This window comes from Pinus tabuliformis, chromosome 7, assembly GCF_031772625.1.
Source record: "Pinus tabuliformis cultivar Carrire ecotype Pingquan chromosome 7, CPIR1, whole genome shotgun sequence".
Taxonomy (NCBI): Eukaryota; Viridiplantae; Streptophyta; class Pinopsida; order Pinales; family Pinaceae; genus Pinus; species Pinus tabuliformis.
This window is the reverse complement of record NC_142293.1, coordinates 1,574,696,361-1,574,718,206: the sequence shown is the minus strand read 5'-3', so window position 1 is coordinate 1,574,718,206 and position 21,846 is coordinate 1,574,696,361. Positions and strand designations below refer to the sequence as shown.

Sequence of the window (21,846 nt, the reverse complement as noted above, 5' to 3'; positions counted from 1 at the left end):
ATCTCCCTCGGTAAGGGTGATCAGGTCGATAGACATCTTAGATGCTTTTACCTTCTTGCAAACCCTATTTTCTCTCTCGGGCACTGGTGCTTCAATTTTTTCGACGCTGTCTGTGGGTCCAGATCGCCCTCCTCTATCTCTGTTTCCATCTCTTACTCCTGCTCAGGCGAAGGCGACTTCCAGCCCTGGTGCTCTGTTTCTGCTGTCTTTTGTGCTTCTGCTACAACTTTCTACTATTTTGCTGCTGTCTTCACAACATCCCGTGACTCCTGCGCCTTGCTGCTGCTGCTTCTTTTCATCTCTTTTCCGCTAATTGTGACATGTGCAGTTTTGCTTCCTCCTTTCTCTGCGCAGTAGACTTTTCCACCACAGAGATGTCTAGAGCGCGCCATTCCATTAGCAACAATTCAAGTACGTCGAAGATCACATCATCTATGGCCATATATGGTAGTTCATTCCACTTCTTTGCAAGGTCCTTGTGCACCTGGATGTGGATGTGATGAAACTCTGCTTTAAACTCTATGAAACTTTGTAGGTTGTTGTAGACAGTGGGTGATAATTGCGGCTTGCAGTTAATCCCCATCCTGATGTTTATCTCCACAAACAACCAGAATATTTTACTATCACAGATGCGGTGCATGTCTTTAGAAGCCCACAGTGAAGCGTACTTCGCGGCCTCTGGGAGATCCCTTGCAATTGTGGGGAAGTGGCTCTCCTCAAACAATTCCCTAGCCACTAGCATTATGGACAGCAACAACCATGCATAGTGGAAGGTTTTCCCTTGTTCCTGTGCCTCATGGCAATTCTCCAAGAACTCCTTGCAGAAGAATTTGAGCCATTTAAACTGGAACCCCTCTGTGCATTGTTCAGCAAGTGCAACCACTGACGCGGGCACCTCATCCATGCGGCACTTCCACATGACCTTACCCACTAGTATCTGAGTCACAACTCTGACTGCCTTGTTGTTGATACTGGAGATTGCATAGCCCCTCTTTTTTTTCTCCATCTTGTGTTTCTTTTTCATGGCCTCCACAATCGCCAAATCCTTGGTTTTACCATCCAAAATGTCTGCAGAGTCTTCTCGTTTACACGGGAATCAGGTAGTTCGATGGATCAGGTGGTTCGTGATGGGGATGGGCTCCTCTAGCCACAAGCACCCATCATGCACTAGGCAGAGCAGCTACCTGATGATGAATATAGTTACTGGGGCGCGATGGTAATGTGGCACCTAGAGCAGGTTCAATAACCCTTCCTTTTCGACCCCACGCAACCATTTGCGTGGCTCCAACTCTATAACTCCCACCGCAGTGTGTTTCTTTGGCTCCAAGTAAGGGAATTTCTCATGGTCAGTGAGATCCCAGTCTTTGAACTTTAAGCTCGACACCCTTCCCAAGTGCGCTACTTCGAAAATGATATCATCAGGTAACAGCGGAGTCTGTAGAGGGCTTTTACTATTGTCCAGGTCCTTGGGCACCTTTGCCCTTCGCTTCCGTGGAGGGACATATGTGGGAAACTTGGTTAGAGGGACCATGCCCTTGGTTTCTTCCTCTGTGCCCTTGTCCTTGTTCTCTTCTATTATGATATCCTCAAGGTCTTCTTCCTCCTCATCGGTTTCCAAGTTAATTTCTTTCCCCTTTTCCTCCATTGTTAATCTAGTTTGAAGTGGGTTTTGAGGGGACACACACATCAAAATCATGGGTTGTTTATATTTCTTCGATCTTAGTGTGTGCAGTGATTTAGGGATTTCCGCAACAATCTCGGTGCCCTCAGAGGCATCTTCTATGGTCATGGCCTGCACGACTTCTTCAACAGTCATTTCTGCGCTTTCCCTGGCTTCTTCAGACGCCACCATCTTGTTTGTCTAGAAATCTCTCAACTGTTCACTCAAGTGCTCAAACAATGCTCTCCATATGGCAAACATGGCTTGGTTCATAATACTTGGGGCGCGTAAGAGCTGAGTTCTCAAAAGATCCAACATTGCATTCTGGGCAGTCCTTTGTAATTTATATCACCATTTGAATTCAAATTCAACCGTTCCCCCCAAATTCGGTCCTTTAATGCTCCCTTGGCGACATATTTTCCCAAATCTTGCCCATAAAACTCACCTTAAATGCCTTTCACCCGCTCCATTTGGTCTCAAACCAAGCATCACATCATGAATAGTGACTATAATGGTCACTTTCCAGTCGACCCGTGCGGCAACCCACCTACCCTTGCGCTGTTGTGGACCTTGTGACACTTCTCTCCTGCACCCAGCCCCGACATCGCGCAGCTCTTGGGCACAGTATTTTATAGTCTCACACCTCCTTTCAACTACTTGGAGCACTAAGACTGTGCTTCCTACAGCTAGTCAGGTGGCTATGCCACCTATATAGGGTTCCAACCGGCCATCCATCACTTTGCCTGGAACAAATCCCCCTTTTATTTTGACTGTTTGCATCGCACACTTTATCATCTGCACCGTGCCACCATGGGTGATCCTTCTAGTAATATATGGTCCAATCCATGGCATCAAGCTAATCAACTCTCAGAGGTAGTCCCCAAATTTGCCAACGTAATCATGTGCACCTCATTTTGTCACCCGAGTTTTCTTATCGAGAAAATCCATCTTTATTTCTTCCTCAAGCTTCTTGACTTCCGCTTCCAATAGAGCGCTTTTCTCCCTTAGCCACACTCTTTCTTTCATGAGTTCTTGGAGCCTAAGGTCACCCTGTCGGATTTCTTCCTTAGGTCCCAAGCGTTCTTCTTCATTCAGCTACGCGATCCCTTCTTCCAAGGCTCTGTGAATCATCATATCCGCCGATGCTGCTATGCATGGAATAGGCATATTATATTCTATTTGAAATATAGTGTTTGCTCCATAGGCTAGCCTAGAAGGCGTCTGTCCCGTCAGTTTCTTGCACATTGTCCTGTAAGCCCAAAAAATTGTTGGTACACACAAGTCCCAATCACTTTGCTACACATTATATACCTTGTTCAGTGCTTTGCGTACTTCGTTAAATACTTCAGCATGTGTAACCTTCTGCGTACTTGTTTCTTTCACCCTCTATCATTTGAACGCGAGGGACCATTGGCACAGTTGCCTCCCCAACACACGCTTATTTACCGTGTCTCCCAACACAAAATCCATGTGCATCTACCTAGGTTGTTTATCATATGCCTGTACCCACTTGGACAAATGCGCGCGTGAACCATCTCGTACATTGTATTTATCTGTTAGTTGCATATGAGGCTTCCCAAAATGCATGCACATCATTCTACTACATTTGCGCCAGTCCTCAAAGCTTCCTTAGCGCATACCCCACCACCTTGCGGGCATAGCACGCAGTACCGACTTCAAAGCCGCGAAATGTTGTTGTTCTAGAACTTCCCTTTCAAATCTGTTCAAGAAAACATCTACCTCACTTAACCCATCATACATAGGCAGATCCCTTACTTTCATCGATATGCAGCGCAACGATCTTGTCATCATGTTACAGTTCAACGTGGTTACCTCGTGTAACCAGTTCTGCCATCACTCTATTTATTCATCCAAATCCAACATTCATGAGCTTTTGCGCTCCCTGGAGATTCATCCATTCGCGGTGAGATTTACCCACTCTTGCTCTTGTGCAGTTATCTTGTAGATGTAGTCTAAGTTTTCGTCACTTTCATAGTCATGCACTGGCTCAGTGTAGCGCTATCCCTCAGCAAGGTCCAAAGGTATCACTACGCGTAGAGACTTCTTCTCAAAAATCATCTTTCGCTTTTTCATGTTAATCACCCCATTCATGTCAGTGGCCCAATTGATTCCTAAGAGTGCAGGGTAGAGATTACTGTCATCGACAATCTCTATCACCTCAAAGTCGGCTAGCACCCTCACTCCTTCAATATCCACTGTGGTTCCTTGCAATCGCCCCAAGGGTAATATCTTTTGTTGGTTCGCCATGCATAGCTGAATAGGATACCACTGCAATATAGGCCTCCCCATGTGCTCCCATGCCTACTTTGGCAGAACATTCGCTTCTGATCCTAGATCCATAATTACTTGGTCCATCTGATACTCGCCAATCTGTGCAGTTAGCCTCATTTCTCTTCTTGTTCTTGTCTTGTGTTTTCCAATCTTCTAGACCACACGTGGTTCTCCTGGCACGGTCCTAGCGCATCTATTAATGAGTTCATGTAGTCCCTTTACTTCCTTGCTGTCGCGCAGTAACTTCATACATGTTTCTAGGAACATCGTAAGCATAGATGGGTCCATTTCCAGCTCTAACCTATCTTTTCTTCCCGAAGTGGAGGCATCAATGACGCTCTCCCTAGCTTCCATGAAGGTTTCCTCAACGCGCTCCAAATCAAACTTTGTTTCTTTCATCAGAGCCTTGTGAACCCAAGTACTATCTTCAGGTTGTTTTCCTTTATCCTCTCTTGTCATAATCCCACTTTAGAGCACAATGTTTATATTTGGATCTTCCTTGCGCGAATCAAACCTCATCATTTGTAGGTTCTAAGTTGGGGGAGGTTGGAGCGCTCCCTTATCGCGCAGCCTAGCTATCAACGTGGGACAATCCTCTGTCTCATGATCAAACAAGGTACAATACAAACATGATGGACGCGTTGGATTCATACAATCACGGGCATAATGCCATGGCCCTCCACAATTGTAGCATATCAGCTGTCCACGACCTCTCCCAGGTCCTCCTCGACCTCGGCCTCATCCGCGCCCCTAGAATCCAACCCGCACCATCCCTATGCCCTAGTCTACGGGATGCGTTTCAGCCTGAACCCTATAAGTAGGAGCTCTATCCATCATTAGCTCATAACTTCCACAGGTGCGCTCATCATGTCCTACTTATCTATAGAAATTACATAACAACTGTTGCGAGTTCTGTGTGTACTTCTGCAATAGATGACAGTTGTTCGTAGCATGCCTCCCTCCTATTTGAAAAATCATGCAGCACAAGGAAGGTGTCATGCTCGGTCTTGCTTGTGCTTTGGCCTTACCAGCATCGGTTCTTGTCATGTCCCTAGGCCTTACATTTTATGCACCACACTTCTTCGCACACTCCTAGTCAAATTGTCCTGTCCTGTTTCAGGCTCTATATCTCAAGGCATAGGTTCTTCAACTGCACGTGGATCTGCTGAACTCCCAGGTTAGGATCCTGTATGGGGGTCTCTTGTAGCCTCATTGTGGTCTCTAAAGCTTCAACCTGAGTTTTCAACCTTTGCTCCAACAATGCATTCCTCAAATGCGACGATAGTGATGCTACAAACCATTCGTGGTGCTGTCCATCTATCAAGGTCATATTAGCTTCACGAATCGTGCACTTTAGCCTTTCATCCAACTCCCAAGGAGTCTCACCTTGCAACATTGTAATTTCTTTGAACCCAATGATTGAATACACTTCTGACTTCGGTCTGCTAAACTCCCTAGTTAGCACAGCTTAGACAGCAGTGATTCCCACATTTGGGTGATCACTAGAGTGCTTAATATACCAGGTCAGCACGCGATATTGTAGAGCGTTAACCAACATTGCTTTCTTGATATTATCATCCGTCAATCCTTGTGCTTCCCATACATCTTTTACTATGAAACAAAACTAGTTCGGATCTTCATTGCCCACTCCTTTGAACACAAGCAACTTTATCAAGCTCTCCATATCAAAACACGGGGGTGGTAGAGGTGGTATGGGCGAAGATGGGGGTGAAGGCGGTGAAGTTGGTGGTGGTGTGGGTGGGGGTGGTATGCGTGGGATCCTCTGCCTTATCAAATTGATCGCACTTCTTGGTGAGACCTTCGCAAGCTCTTCCTAATCCCCTTGTAGAGGTGAGATCAAGGGGCTAGCTTCTAGATCTGCGCTACCTTCATTTCTGTAAATTATCCCACTTTGCGTAGCCCCAAACATCAATGTATTTGCATAATCCACTTTTCACATAGTAGCATTTTAACCCAAGTGTTCAGAGACTTAACGTACTTACCTTGGAGTCCTTTAAGAAAGTGTCTCTCAGCCTCGTTGTAGCTTACCGTAGTGTGTACTGTGAACTCAGTAATGAATCCTCCTATAATCCGATCGAGCCAGTGATCAACAACACGTGCGATATTATCCTCCAATGCTTCCAATTTGAGCACCAACTCTAGGGTCCACACAATAGTATTGTCGAGCTTGCACCTTCCCTGGCTATCTGGTAGCTTTGCAATCCACTCGTACAACTTAGTGGGGAAATACGTGAAGAAAATTTCATGGACCTCTGTGTACATGTAGCAGTCTAACCACTCTTCCTTCAACAGTCGCAGATTCCTGTTCTCCTGCGCTGCGAATTCATGAATTTTCAGGTCCAACCACCCTTCAATCTCTTTCCTAGTTAGATTCCAGTTATGCGACATCAGACATCTCTATGTAGATTTCGGTCCCAGCAACGGAACCATTTGTTGGCTTGATGGGGCTTGACCCAGGCTCGAAGTTATTTAGCCAAAAAAATACCTGTACTACTGGCCCTTTCGGCAATAGCCCGCGGAGCGCGGACTGAGGTCTCATCCAAAGTAGTATGGGGGCGTGCTTGAACCAGGTTTCCGCACCCTTGAGATGTCTAAGGGGTCGATTTAGTCCAAATGTCAATACCTTCACGCAGGTTACTCTGTGCACCTTTCTAACATGTGAGGCATTTGTGCCCTATTGTATTTGCCTTCGTCCAACCCTAACCAGGGGTTGTGGAGCTTTCGCACTGTTACATTGTGGATCTTACTTATCTTCTTATAATAGTTAGTTATCTTCACGTAAACAGATACTTTATCTTATATTCACTTATTCAACATATTCATATAAGTTCACACAAAAAATAAACAATAACCTTACAATTCATGCCCAATACACCTCAAATCATAAAACAGGAAACAATACATAGAAATGATGTAAAACTTCTCTTTATTATAGCTTCAATTGGTTATAGGCTCAACCTGTCGTGCGCACTCAGCTACAGGGGTCTGTGTACTCAGCTGCAAACTATTAGGCCTCTGCATACTCAGTTGTAGAGCCTTCTCCTACTCTACGACCCAAAGAATCGACTTTACACTTTGACTTATACTCAATTCATTATCATTCCTTCCATTCTATCTTCGATTATATCTCTTTTACAACATAGAGTCTCTCTCTATTTATACAATCCCATGGTTCGTGGACCATGGGTAGATCTCTCAAGCCAACATTATATTACAAAAATGAAGGCAGACAACCCTTTGACTCTTTTACAATCTTCACGCTCCGTGCCCACACCTCACAAAGTCGTTACATTAGACTTAGTCAAAACTTGGGCTTTAAGCCCCAAAACTTGCCTTGGGGGATCCCGTGCCCAACACCATACATGGAACCAACATCCCAAAATACATTTGGAGAAGTTTGGTGGTTCCCACATGACAAGTTAGGTTACATAGATGGAACACTACTTTTCACTCCAAGGCATTACTAATGATTTTATGGAACTTCGAGTAGAGGTGTTATGCTTGGATAGAGATCACTGAAAATGGTGTAAATGGCTTAAGAAATCATCTGGTAAATACATTTCTTAGACCTATCTTTTGAAAGCCATATATATATTTTTTGAAATGGACACTCATTATTTAGGATGGTTGATGAAATTGCACCTAATAAGCATAGGGAAATACCTTGCCACAACCTTTGAGAAACTGGTCATCCACATAGAGTGCATGATTCATTATTTCATTAAGGAATTCTTTATTAGTGGTTTTTTATAGAATGGATGTTAATGGAGTACTTAACTACTTGGTTGGAGGATTAACAATGGGATCACAAATCATAGATGATGTTTAATTCCTATAATAAAAGATATGTTTTCATTCCTCATGCACTCCCCCCCTTTTTGACCCTTAAAAAACCTCTGTCCCTCTAAGATTTTTCAAGTCCACAAGTTGACACTAAGAGAATCCTTCAAATGTGAATGCCTCAAGATTTTCTCTAATCCTATTGAACATTATTTCAAAGGGTATGAATATAAGGAATGAAACCTATTTCAAAATGATGTTTCCTATCTTGACCGCCAAAAGAAATTTATGAAGATAGCTACCCTAGAGATTGAATTAGAAGGAAACACCCCTCCAAATTAGGAATATCCCATATATGATTTTCCTCAAGGGAACCCAAAATTTCCATCCATTATTTATCATGCATTTTCACTCCACAAACCATAAATTATATTTTCTACATCAATTTAAGAAATGTGAAAAGGTCCACAATTTTAATCATAAGTGCATGGAAAATGAACCCATTGGTTTGAATGTGGAACACAATTACCAAATTAATATAGCCAACATTTTGATTCAATGTAGTTGAAAGTGTGAGAATGTTAAGATTAACAAAAAAATAATTAATTGTTATTTTCACCAAATTTTCCCTTTCTAAGATCTCCCCTTTGACGGCTAATAAGGTGCCCCCACTTGCTATGAACTCTATTACGTGGGTGCCACTAGTGGATAGGGTGTGGTAATATTGTTAAGAAACACCTGAGGCAAAGGATTAAAATTCTAGGGTCTTTGTTAATGTGGGGCTTGTTACGACAAAATCATATAGCCTAGTGCAAAGCCTCACTAGGAAATTTATATCTAAGGAAACAATAAGATCATCCACAATTGTCAACTTAGTGATTGTTCTCACACTATTTTGTGGATGGATCTTATGCCCACATGGGAGGCTTCCCCAATAGCTTTCATAGATTAAGTAATCCAAGGATTCCTAAGCTAAATTCCCTCCAAGGAACTTGTTAATTTAAACACTCAAGAAATGTACTCATGAAAGTATGGCTTTGGGTGAAAATAAAATGGTCATTTAAAATAACCGATTAGCTAAGATTATATGGTGGAGATAATTCCTAGAGATGTTAAAAATAGTTTCCAACATGCCATCAACAATTAAAGGATTGTGCTTATAAATTATGATTTGAGATAGATAAAATTTACAACATGAAAATTTTATGGCAACAATTGGAAATAACCCATAAATTATGTTTTCCAATAAAATATCAAAGAATATTGAATAGGTAAACAAGAAAAAGGTTAACACAAATATTTCAATGGGTGAGACTGCAAAAAAGATTTAGGATGCCCTAAATGCCAACCCTATAATTATGGTTGAAAAATGCATGAAATAATAATTTTCCATCTCATTTTAGAAAATGAAAACCATTTTTTTAAGAAAATAACATTTAAGGTGATTTAAGTTATTAAATGTATATTTTAAGAAAGCCCAACTTTAGTTTACCATAAGAGAAGAAAAATAAAATAAAATTTATAAGATCAACACACATGAACTAGTTCCTTTCATCAATTTCATATATGGAGTCAAAAACGACAGGTCAATTGTGGAAGACCTTGGATGGAGAGGGAGAGGGAGAAGAGAAATTTTCATCGAACTCTAGCAAATTTTACTAAGAGGAGATTTAAGGTCAAGGAATGCAACTATAGTTTTCTTGATGCATACTTGGTGAAAAATGTTGCATATGGAGATATTAGAGTTCATAAAAGATATATCATTATCATGAATGCTTAATAAAACCATAATTTTACAACATTCGAATAATGGAAGAAAAATGCTCACAATAAACTTGCATGCTCACCAAAATCATTGCTTCATCAATCTAGGAATTTCATCCATCTGATTTTCTCTTCCCCAAGACACTTTGTTATCTAGTGATCCATTATATCCAAGAGAGAGGGAGAAATAAATAGTGTGCACTCCTTTTACAGGAGAGAAATGAGTGTGTGTTACAATGATCCAAGAAAATTCAACTTCCTTTTATTTATGTGAAGGAAGCCAAGTTGAATTTGTCTTAATTTACACTTAACTCACAAAAAAAAAACTTAAGTGTTCACAAGTTCAATAGCTTACAAGTTGACCTAAAATATAGCTCTCATAATGATGAAACATAAAATTTATCATTATTTAACTCTATATGTGTGAGTAAAAATGTTGTCCAAGCATGATGTTTTCCTCCAGAGGTGAAGGTCTCCTTTGAGCAAGGTACTAAATATGCTCCATGAGTGCTTGTCACTCCAATTCCTCTCCTAAAAATGCAAGGTGCATCCTCAAGGCACAACTCTCCTCAACCATGTGTTATCATTGAAAATCCCCACAACGTCAGTTTAGGCCATACAAGAATGAGGTTCAAGATTAAGGCATGACATCATCATCAAGAAAAATTGCAGTATCCATCTAAAGGGATCACACATTTTCATCACCTCGATAGGGTCCAAAAACAAAGAAATTCCCCTCAAGAACATGCCATGACATTCTAGGGGGCTCTCGAGGTCTTTAGAGTACATCTTTAATCCTAATATCATTATAGATTACTTTTTTAGTTCTTTGACTTTTGCAGACTGTGAAGGTGACATATATTAGTGCTAGATATCTCCTGTAGCCAACACTCATCTCAAATTAGTTAATGTTGTGGATTGAAGGTCCAAAAGTGTTATCATGGTGCATTGGACATCCTCATCAAAGTCCTAGAAAAGTGTTAAGCCATCCTTAAGGGACATAAAATCTACCTAGGAAAAAACATCTAAGGAATTCCATCAAAATTGAGTGATATCATCATCATTATATAAAGAAACCATAAAAGAATAATAGTGTATTATATATAATGCAAATGGTATAAGGTATTTCACACAAGAATCATCTTCATATGTATTTCTAGTTGATGATTTATAAGAAAGCTACCATATTTAGCTATGGGGGTGTTTATCCAAATACCCTATTAGGTGCTTCCATGCCTATAGGGAGGAACCGTTACTAGAACGACCCATCAATCAATAGGTGTGTGTGAGAAATGTGTACATGGAAGTGGATTGAATTCATACAATATACCACCATCTTGGTACTAGTTGTAGAGGTTCCAACATCTTGAGCATAATAATGTGACAAGGGAGAAATCATGGGACATGACTTACCCCTTTTCTTGGTCTATTTTTTCCACCCCTTTGGTGTGCCTTTTACCTAAATTATTTTCTTCTTCTTTCATGTATACCTTGTGTTACCATGTTGTTTGATGCATTTAAATACCCCTTGAATATGTGTTAGCTTATTTCCCATTAGGCTTATGATATTCATAATTTCCTTATATGTAGATAGATCATGACATGCCAAGAACTAGGTGATGGCTAATGAAGGGATTAGAGCTGAAGCTGGGATTTTTTTCCATGCACTCTCAAATTTTCCAAACCATGTTTTTCATTTTACATTTTCTTTATTTTATGGCTATATTTTCTTTTAACTTTCTTTTATATGCATCAAATTCTAAAGGGAATAATTTTTATGCCTTACTAAAAAGTTAGGATAAAAGGGAGTCAATAGCAGTTATAGATAACAATCAACCCAATGAATGGAAATGGATATAATCCATGATAATTATGGATTACCATGGGAGACCCCTCCTAGATAGTGAAAGAAATTCCTCGAGGAACGTTACCTTTGATCTCAACTTAAGAAGGAATGCAAAAAATTACAAATATAACCATAAATACAGAGATGCAGCAGAAATAACACTTCATTTTATTAATATCAAATACTTAAATATGCTCACAAAAAGAATGGAAATAACACTAGCTTGGTGATGATAGCTTATCTTTGAGGAGAGATGTCACAGCTACATGCCTCTAAATTGTGTTACAATGAGGATCGAAGGCCTATTTTCAATGGAAAACCCTAAACATCCAAAAAACTAACCCTAGGAGATGAAGTACCAAAACTATGGGCCCCGTTTAGGTAAATTCGTACATCAACTTCTCAGGGTCGTAAATTTGGCATATGATATTTCTTTTAAGCACACAAAACCTCATTAGAAATATCTATCTGAGGAATAAAACATCGTTTAGGGACTCAAAATGGATCCAAAAATCCAGGACCCAAAAAACTACCAAAAATAGTAAACTGTGCTACAATTAAGGAAACTGTAAAACTGAAAGAGACAATGGTGGGGGTCCAATTGGAATAGGTGGGTTTCCGCCAATATCCACCTAGATAAGTCCTCCCCCCTTAGGAATAAATGATCCCCATTGCATTGAGTGCCTCCATGAGATGGGGAAACTTCTGTTGAACTTGGTCCGTGGAAAGCCACTTGCCTTCATGTAGGAGTTGGCCAGCTTTGACAACCCGATATAGTTGGATCTTCTGTTGGAATGTGTTATTGATATGTGTGTCCATAATCCTATCAATTGTGGCCTTTTCCATGTAGCTTGTGTTTAACTTTGTTGGTGTGAGTTGTTCTGCAATGTCTGATGTGTCCAATAATATTGGTGGGAAGTATGGTCGAAGACGATCCACGTTGAACATTGGGTGCAAGTCAAGGAATGGGGGAATGTTGAGCTCAAAATAATTGTATCCCATAGCCTTGGTAATGGTGTAAGGACAATATCGAATTGGTCTGAGCTTCTGATGGGCTCTGGTAAGGTGTTCTCTCTGCAAATGCAACCAACTTTTTCGTCCACCTCGAACTTGTGTGGCACATTATGTTGATCATGTCATTACTTGTACCTTGCATTTGACTTCTCTAAGATGTCGTGAACCTACTGGTGGATGTGTTGGATGCATTCAATAAATATGATTTCTTTATCATCCTTAGATAATACATGCGTGTATTATGTTTGTGTAGACGCATGAGGCATGGCAACATCAATTAGACATAATGCTTGAAGTCCTAGACCCACTTGAAAGGGACTATAACCAGTCGAGCTATGGAGAGCTCTGTTATAATTGTGCTTCACATAGGGAAGACTCTCATCCCAGGTTTTTGGATGCTTGGAGTTGTACATGTGGAATATGCACACTATCATCATATTGACAACCTACGTCTGGCCATCAGTCTGGGGATGGAAGGTAGTTGACTTGGCGAGGTTGGTGTTCAATAGTGTCCAGAGGCTTGACCAGAATGTGCTTAGGAATTTTCTATCTGAATCTAATATAATGGTCTGTGGGATCCTAAAATGTACCCACACTCATTCAAAGAAGAGTTTGGAAGTGTTTTGTGTTGTGATACTGTTCTTGTAGGCTGCCAATATAGCCATCTTAGGACATTTGTCCACGACCACAAATACACAGTCATTACCATGCTTGGTAGAAGGGAGGCCACATATATAGTCCATGGAGATAGATTCCCATGGCTGGATGGGAGTAGGTAGTGAAGTGTACATGCCTTGCTTCTTGATGGTTGGATAGGCGATGGTGTAGGTAGTGTAGGATCTGATATATTTCCCAACATCTAGTCGAAGTTTTGGCCAATAAAAGTAATTTTGTAGTACAACCACAATTTTCTCCATACCAAAGTGACCAACAACCTGATTGTAGTGTGCTTCCCAAATCGGTTTGGAACGCTCACTTGAAGGAACACAAATTTGGCCTAGGGAGCATAATAATGCATCATGGAGGTGGAAATGAGGAACTTCCTTACCATCCCTTAGCACCTGGTATGTGGAGGCAAAATCTAGATCATTTTTGTATAGTTATGGTCATCAAAAGGTCTCGTGGCCACAAGAGTTAATAATAGTATTCAGTGTTGCAACTGGGGGTCGGGTGAGGCAGTCTCCAACATGATTGGTGCTACACTTTTTGTATTTAATGTTCAAGTGGATTTTTTCTAGATATGTAGATCACTTCTGATGGTGATCATTCTACAACTTCCCTTGTGTCTGTATAATCTGAAGAGTTCAGTAATCGATGTGGATGACCGTCTCCTTCCCCAGAATCTAATGCTTCCATTACCAACAAGCCTACATGATGGAATACATCTCTTTATCATAGGCGGGTACTTATAAATTGTATCGGAAAGTGTCTCACTATGATAAGCCACCAGATGTGTGTGCTGGGTGAGGAATGCACCAATAGCATATCCAGAGGCACCTATCTCAAATTCAAATGGTTGTTGCAGGTCTGGTAGTGTGAGTATCGGTGTAGAGTAGAGGCGGTGCTTGAACTCAATGAACGTCTTTTGTTGGGACTCAAACCAGGAAAATTTTTCTTTTTCCCCATCCTTAGTAATTTGGCTCAAGGGCCAAGTGATGTGGGAGAATCCCAGCATGAACCTTCGATAAAAAATTGCAAGGCCCAAAAAGCTCTGAAACTTTGTTAGAGTCTTTAGGGCTGGCTAATCCCAAATGACTTGGATTTTGGTCGAATCTACATGCACACCACTCTCATCTATGATGTAACCCAGATATTGGACTTGGCTCATGCCAAAGGTTCATTTCTCCATGTTGGCACACAATTTGTGTTGTCGAAGGATTTGAAGGACTTTTCAAACATGTTGCAAGTGTTCTTCCCAAATCTTGCTGAAGATGAGGATGTCATCCAGATAAACAACCACGAATGAGCTGGTGAATGGATGGTATATGTAATCCATTAACCTCATAAAATTAGCAGGGGTATTTTTCAACCCGAAGGGCATAACCAACCATTCTGAATGGCTTTCCTTGGATTTGAAGGTGGTATTCCATACATATGTGGGCTCTATTGGAACCTGGTGATAGTGAGACTTCATATCAATCTTGCTAAAATACTTGGCCCCCTTTAGTTGGTCCAGAAGGTAATCAATCCATGGGATTGGATACTTGTTCCTGACATTGATTTTTTTAGTGCCTGAAAATAAATGTAGAACCTATAGGTCCCATCCTTCTTTTGTACAACTACAATTGGGCTCCCATAAGGTGAGGAACTTGATCGGATCTGCCCTTTTTGTAGCAACTCCTCAATTTTTCACTTGATCTCTTCATTTCCCAGAATGGATCGGCGATATATCGGCTCATTGGGTGGCAATTCTCTGGGAGTCAGATTGATTGAATGCTTGACCTGATATTGCAAGGGTACCCCTGTGGGTGAGGAGAAGATGTCCCTTCATTCTTCCACAACTATATCCACCTGCTTTTACTGCATGGAGAAACCCTTCCCAAGGGTCATGGATGTGGCTATGATCTTCCCCTTACTTTGAGAACGAATAAGAAAGAAAACAAATTTCCCAATGTGGGAGATGATATTATTGCATTTCTTACCAGAGATCAAAGAGACGGTGGTAGGAGGGGCTACCTTTGTTATCCTATATAACTTATTACCCAAAGAAATAAAAAATGAGTGAGGTCTAGAATCATATAAAACATGTCACTTCCATAGGTATGGTTGTCCTAATAATACATCAAAAACTTCAAGAGGAGAAACAGCACATAGTACCTCATCCGTGAAGGGCTTAATTCTATAGGGAAGGCGACACTACTCGGTGACGCGAAGATCTCATCCTTGATGAAGCCACCCGATGTTACGAATCTGTTGTAGTCAGTAGGCCCAAATGATTCACAAACTCTCTTAAAATGAGGTTCTTTTGGCTCCCACTGTCAACAATAAACTGCAACAGAGAACCCTTCATCGACATATATGAGTGGAAGAGGTGTTCCCCATCCTCTGGATCTTCAAGCTCAATCTTCTAGATCTTTTTGGTGGCCACAATGTCACTAGGATCCGCCACAATGATTTGCCTCCCTTTTTCATTCCCCTTATTGGGTTCTTTCTGAGAGTTGGAGCATGCGTCTGATTTGGAAGCCTTTAACTCAACCACTAGTGACTGCTTGGCCCGACACTCACTTGTGTTGTGAGTGGAGCTCTTATGGAACTCACACCACTTTCTTGTGTCCTTCTTTTTCTTCATGGAGTTGTTCTCTGCTTGCAGCTTCAACGAGTTATCCTAGGTCGCCCTACCTTGGTTTTGTCCTTTTCTCTACAGCTTGGGGTGCCTTTCCCTTGCTTCAGATTCGCAGGTCTAAAGTCTCTCTTTTTCTGTTCAAACTTCTGCTCGATCATAATGGTGTATCAGTACGTCGTTCTGAGTTAGGAGATGTCCAGGAACTTCATCTCGTCTTGGATGTACTTGTGTAGTTAGTCGCGGTACTTGAATACCAAATTTCGGTTAGAATCATTTATACCCAACTTCGTGCAAAGGGTATGAAAAACATTCATAAACTCTGGCATGTCTTGGTCCCTTCCCTACTGCAGCGTGGTCCACTTTATGTATTTATACTCATAGCTCCCGATAGGGGAGTATTTTTCCTTGATGCTATCCTGGAACGAATTATAAGTGGGTGCAGTTGAAAATAGTGACGATGTACTTTCATCCTTCTTCTCATAGTAGGTTTCCCACCAGTCCTTGATGTGGGGGGCGGCTTTGAGAAGTGCAAAAGTAATATTTTTTCGGTTAGAAAAATGATGAACATTAAAATATCCTTCTAGAAGATTTAACCATTTATCTATGGCATTCGCATCTATCTAACCCTCAGATATGGGGATTTCAAAGGTAACTTGTACCTTAAAGGGTGTGGCACTTCCAGAGTAGCTGGTAGAAGGAGATGTGTCAGCCTTGGGTAGCCTCTGAAGGATCTGGGAAAAGTTGTCCATCATTGCGCTCCTCTGTCGCTTGAGGGCTTCCTTGAGCAAGATTTTGAAAGGATCTCCTACCCCCTCGTATTTCGTCTCTTTCACCATGGGAGGTTGTCGAGATTTGCGAGGCTGTTCTTGTAAAGGTTCGACCAATTTGAGCCCTAACTCCTTATATCTTGACCTTGTTGGGGACATGCAAAAAAAAAAAAGAGAAAGAGAATACCGCTTTGATACCACTGATCCAATCTTAAACATGAACACAACAAATTACAGATAAAACCATAAATACAAAGATGCAGTAGAAATAACACTTCATTTCATTAATATAAAATACTGAAATATGGTTACAAAGAAAATGGAAATAAGACTAGCTCAGGCAATGGTAGCTTATCTCTGAGAAGAGATGTGGCGGCTACATGCCTCTAAATTGTGTTACAATGAGTCTTTAAGGCCTATTTATTATTGAGAAACAATGGAAAACCCTAAACATCTAGAAACCTTACCCTAGGAGATGAAGCACCAAAACTATGGGCCCCATTTGGGTAAATTGGTACATCAAATTCTCGGGGTCGTAACTTTGGCATAGGATCTCCATTTGACGCGCACAATACCTAATTAGAAATATATATCCAAGGAATACAACTTTCAAGTGGCCTCAAAACACGTTTAGGACCTCAAAATGGCTCTGGAAGTTGAGGACTCGAGACACTGTCAAATATAGTAAACTATGTTACAATTAAGGAAAATGAAAAAATGAAAGAGACAATGGTGGGGGTCCAAATTGAATAGGCGGGTGGCCACCAACATCCACCTAGATCAACATTGGACTAGAGGTAAGAGATAATCACTAAGGTGAACTATGGCAATAATGGTACAATCAAAAGTAGTCAATCATCTAACTCAACTTGTAGTTCATAATAGATTTCCCTTAACATTAAATGAAAGAACATGATTATAAATGGTTAGTTTACCATACAATAATGACACACCTTCACTCAATTATTATAGATGATGGAAAGAAGAGATTGGGGCATATGTTGATCAAATAGGAGACATTTGTTTCTCCTAGGGATTACCCACTTGGGTGGCTAACATGGCCTATGTGATGTATTCATAAATAATTCTCCACTATCACCATTTATTCTCATCTAATGTTCATGTTCCCCCATGCCACCTTAATGTCTTGAAATATTTTTCCAACCTTATTTTTTTAATATGAATTATGGGAGGAAAGGAGTGAATGATCTATTTCATCAAGGTCCATGAGTTTCTTTGCAATTTGTAGAAATGTGGGTATGCTTTCTTTCACTACCCCAACTAAAAGGTGGAATCTCATAGTTTTTAACATATTCTTAGATTAATTTCGGATGTGCAAAGCCATTTTATCATGCATAAAATAAGTCCACATCATTATCTTGATTTCCTTGACTTTTGCACACATCTTGGCCTCCTCTAATGTTTCCCCATACTTTGATTTACATGCATATGTCTCTTTTATGTCCACAACCATCTCAAATCATACCTCTACTAGTTTCATTGTAGTCTCATCCAAAATTTTCTCTTGCTTGTGAGGGTATTCATTCCTTTTACTAACTCAGATGTGTAATCATGTTGCCTCCTCTACATTATCATGTTTCTAGAATTTCCAATCCCTTATTCCTTGAGAATATCATTGATCCCTTATTGCATCTATGATATGTTAGAATATCCCACCTCATATAATATGATGGGAGTAGGGGTGTTATCATCCTTCATTACCCAACTACCATAAATCCAAGAAGCTTGATCTCTTCCCTACTTTGATCTAGGTGGGTTATTAGGTCCAGGAAATCATATTTTTCATATTTGAGATTCCACCCTATTAATGAAAGACTAGTTTTCAATTTTGAGAATGGAATTTCCACTACTCAGGAATTTGACTTCTTATGTCAACCTTTACCTTTCCTCCAACATTTGTTGGGCTATAGGGACTAGTGATATAGAAAGAATGTTATTTATGGCCTTAATGTTTTCTTATTTTTCCTTAAGAATTGAGATATCCCCTTTATCTACCTATGGATCATATTCTATAGTGATGGTCTTGCATTCCAACATCCATTTATTAGCCTCCAACTCTCTAACCCTTGCTACCAAGTACTAGATCTCTATGTCTATGTTTTAAGGTACTACCATGAGCTCACTACTTTGGGTAGTTATTAGTTAGTAAATTATTATATGAGGTCATATTATTTAACTAAGACACATTATATAATTAGTGGGTGATTACTTATTGTAAAATGGGCCCTATTTATAAAACAAGTTCTACTAGGTGGTTGCTACCCATTAATGATTGGACCACAAGTAGCTATGAATTTTTCTATCAAGAGTCGATTTATAGAGCTATAAGGCTATCAAATTTTTTCCCAAGTGGATTACATATGGGATATCTAATTGATGAGGTCATGAATGTTAGTTTCTATCTAGTCAGAACTATTAATACACAAGCATAATCTTTAGGTTGTGACATGAAGGAATTGATAAAGGGATATTGTTGGGAACCCATATTCATATCAAAGATATACAAACACTAACAATTTTTTCTCCTTAAGACCTTGCAATCCCTATATTTTGTAGGACAAGCCACAAAATTCCTACATAAGATGGACTAAAAGGTTTTGGAATTCTATAAGTTTATTAATACTTACAATGGAGTAGAAACTGCTATCAAAGTATTAAAATGAAGAGTGGGTCCGGGTAAAACCATTATGGAAGATATATCTCAAAATATTGCTTGTGCATTTCCAATCATATTGTACCACTCTCCAATAACATGTTGACGATGTTGGATCCTGCCAACATACAAGGGGTCTCTTCGATATGATGTCCCAATTAGATCTCACACCATTTTGTATAGGAGCCCATCCAGAAATGTGGCCCGACAAGAATTTACTTAAATATTTTCCTTGGTTGCAATAGTTAGTATAAGAGAGAAATGTACATGTACTTTCGAATGAGAAAGTAATATGCTTTGTGAAATGTTCAATTGTAAATTTCATCATGTTCCTTTCACCGGAGGGAACAAAAGTGATCCTTTAGGAGAAAAGTAATAACACTATTCTAATAAAGACACACACATACATATGTGAGAATCATTAACCAACTAGTGAAATAGTTCACATAGAAGTTGCTAATTTTTCTTAGGGCTATATTGTTCATTTCTTTGATAATTGCATTTCCTCATTAACACTTTAAGGTCACCCCATAACATCATAACATTATTCGTATTTACATCATTATTTAGAAGCATATGGAACTATATCAAAAGAAATAATAATATCATCATCATCAATGTAGCGGAACATAAAGGAACAATAGAAGAAAAACATTTACACATAGAGACACCAGGACTGGTCGGAGAGTGGGGCAAACCCTACTATGGGGAAAACCCTTTCAAATTATTCTTCTTATTATATTGTCATCAAATGACTTAGCAAAAGAGAGTACAATGATTCATATATTCATCCATACAACTATCCAGAAAAAATAACTACACAATATCCATAAAATGAACTCAACAATGTTTATACTCAAAATTATGATTCTGAAGCCTGTAATGAACTATCAATGTCTGCGGTCAACTGCCGAACACTCTCGTCACTAACGAAGATTTTTTGTAGCAACCCTCGTGAAAATTCCATGTAATAAAAGTTAATAAAGTCAAAATAATAACCATTGTTGATGGGACATGTATTCCAAGTTGAATGTTGGCTAAGACATGCAGCACTCCATTTGGGGCCAGGTTTGGAAGGATGATGAAGAGTTAGGGCTAAATATCAGATGGAAGATTGAATGGACAGGTTTCATCAAAGAACTAAAACGATCCAATGTTAGGATAAGGGAGGAACCTGATAGGTTAATGTGGGCTCACAGCAAATCGGGGGGATATACACCAAAGGAGGGATACTCTTATCTTTTGGGAAAGATAGGATGGGGTGCTCCGGATTGGTGGTCCAAAGCATTATGGAAACTCAAAAGCCCAGCAAAATCTAAGCTCTTCCTTTGGTGTATTCTAAAAAAGAAGGCTCCAACATGGGAAATCCTTCAATCTAGGTTTTTAGTTGGCCCAGGGCGTTGCCCTCTGTGCAAGTCTGATGAGGAAACTTTAAATCATCTTTTCACCACCTGTCCTTTCTCGAGGAAGATTTGGGAGGAGGTCATTGGGTTTCTCAAGGTAATTGCACAATGGGGAAATGAGCCGCTGGACGAAACCTGGAGGAAGTGGTGGCATACTTACTCGGAAGGGAATATGAGGAACCTGCCTATTATCTTCTGCTGGGGTGTGTGGCTCGCGAGAAATAAGAGTCTGTTCCAAGATCAAATTACACCGCCCTCTGTCATTGCCTCTAATATCGCAGCCATCTATTATGCTCTGCCTCCCCCTGAAGAAAAAAAATCCAGAACAAAACAAAACAATTTCATAATTCAGGAGGATATCCCATGTGGCTTCTTTGACGGAGCCTCTCAAAATAATCGGGCCGGCGCAGGCATGAGCATGCACATCAATTCAGATCACATTATAAAAGCCTCAGTTGGGCTGGGTCCAGGAACAAACAATTTTGCAGAACTCTCTTCTTTGCGTCTCTTACTTTGCTGGCTTCAACACAAAAACATCAACTCAATCCAGTTATTTGGGGACTCTCTTAATGTTATAAATTGGATCAATGGTTTAGCTGCTTGCCAAAATCAAATTTTAATAACAATTGTTGAAGAGATTTTATATCTGAAGACTCTCTTTAACAGGTTTTCATTATGTCATACCTACAGGGAAAGGAACGAAGAAGCCGATCAGTTATCTAAGGCAGGTTTACAACAGGATCCAGACAGCTGGGCGATAGAAGAGATATACCAGGGGCAGTCTTTCAGATCAGACCAGCCTCCTTATGATCAGTAGCATTAACAACAAATTTTATGATCCGCCCCTTTTTTGTTGGCTCTTTATCAGCTTTCTCTTTATATGCGGTTTTTATATTTTGTATATATTTCTCCTTAGCTGTTCTCTTCTTTTCGGCTGTTCGATCACGGCCTTCAGACTTCTCAAATTTTTTGATCATACACAGTGCAGGTGGACACTATTTTTTTGTCTGTTATGGAGTTGTTTTCCATTATGGAGACTCCAGATAACTTTAGTTCTATCGTTTATAATGGTTTTTCATCCTCCTCTTGGGAGGAAGACTCTCTCAGGCTACAAACAGCAAAAAAGCTCCCTGCGGGTTGAGCTGTGAATGTTTCATTAAGCCCTGCGTGGCTTAAGAACATCTGGATCCAAACTTTTATTCTACTAATAAAAAGTTGCTTTTTTCCCCGGAAAAAAAAAAGACATCCTAGTGTGGGTGTTCATTTGGTTATTAATGGCTAAGGAAATTGGAAAAGGAAATGGGTAAGGATTTGGAAAGGAAAAATGGCATTTTTGGCAAAT

The 21,846-nt window shown here is 40.1% G+C and overlaps 1 protein-coding gene across 1 annotated transcript; it reads left to right on the top strand.

The window, feature by feature from the left end:
* Positions 1–20,145: 20,145 nt before the first annotated feature.
* On the top strand, positions 20,146–21,321 carry LOC149254083 (uncharacterized). Its single transcript, XM_089454675.1, has one exon. It carries the CDS (start codon positions 20,146–20,148, stop codon positions 21,319–21,321), a length of 1,176 nt encoding a protein of 391 aa, XP_089310801.1.
* The last annotated feature ends 525 nt before the right edge of the window (positions 21,322–21,846 follow it).

Coding starts and splice junctions, on each gene's coding strand:
- LOC149254083 (XM_089454675.1), top strand. CDS start 20,146: ATGCAGCACTCCATTTGGGGCCAGGTTTGGAAGGATGATGAAGAGTTA.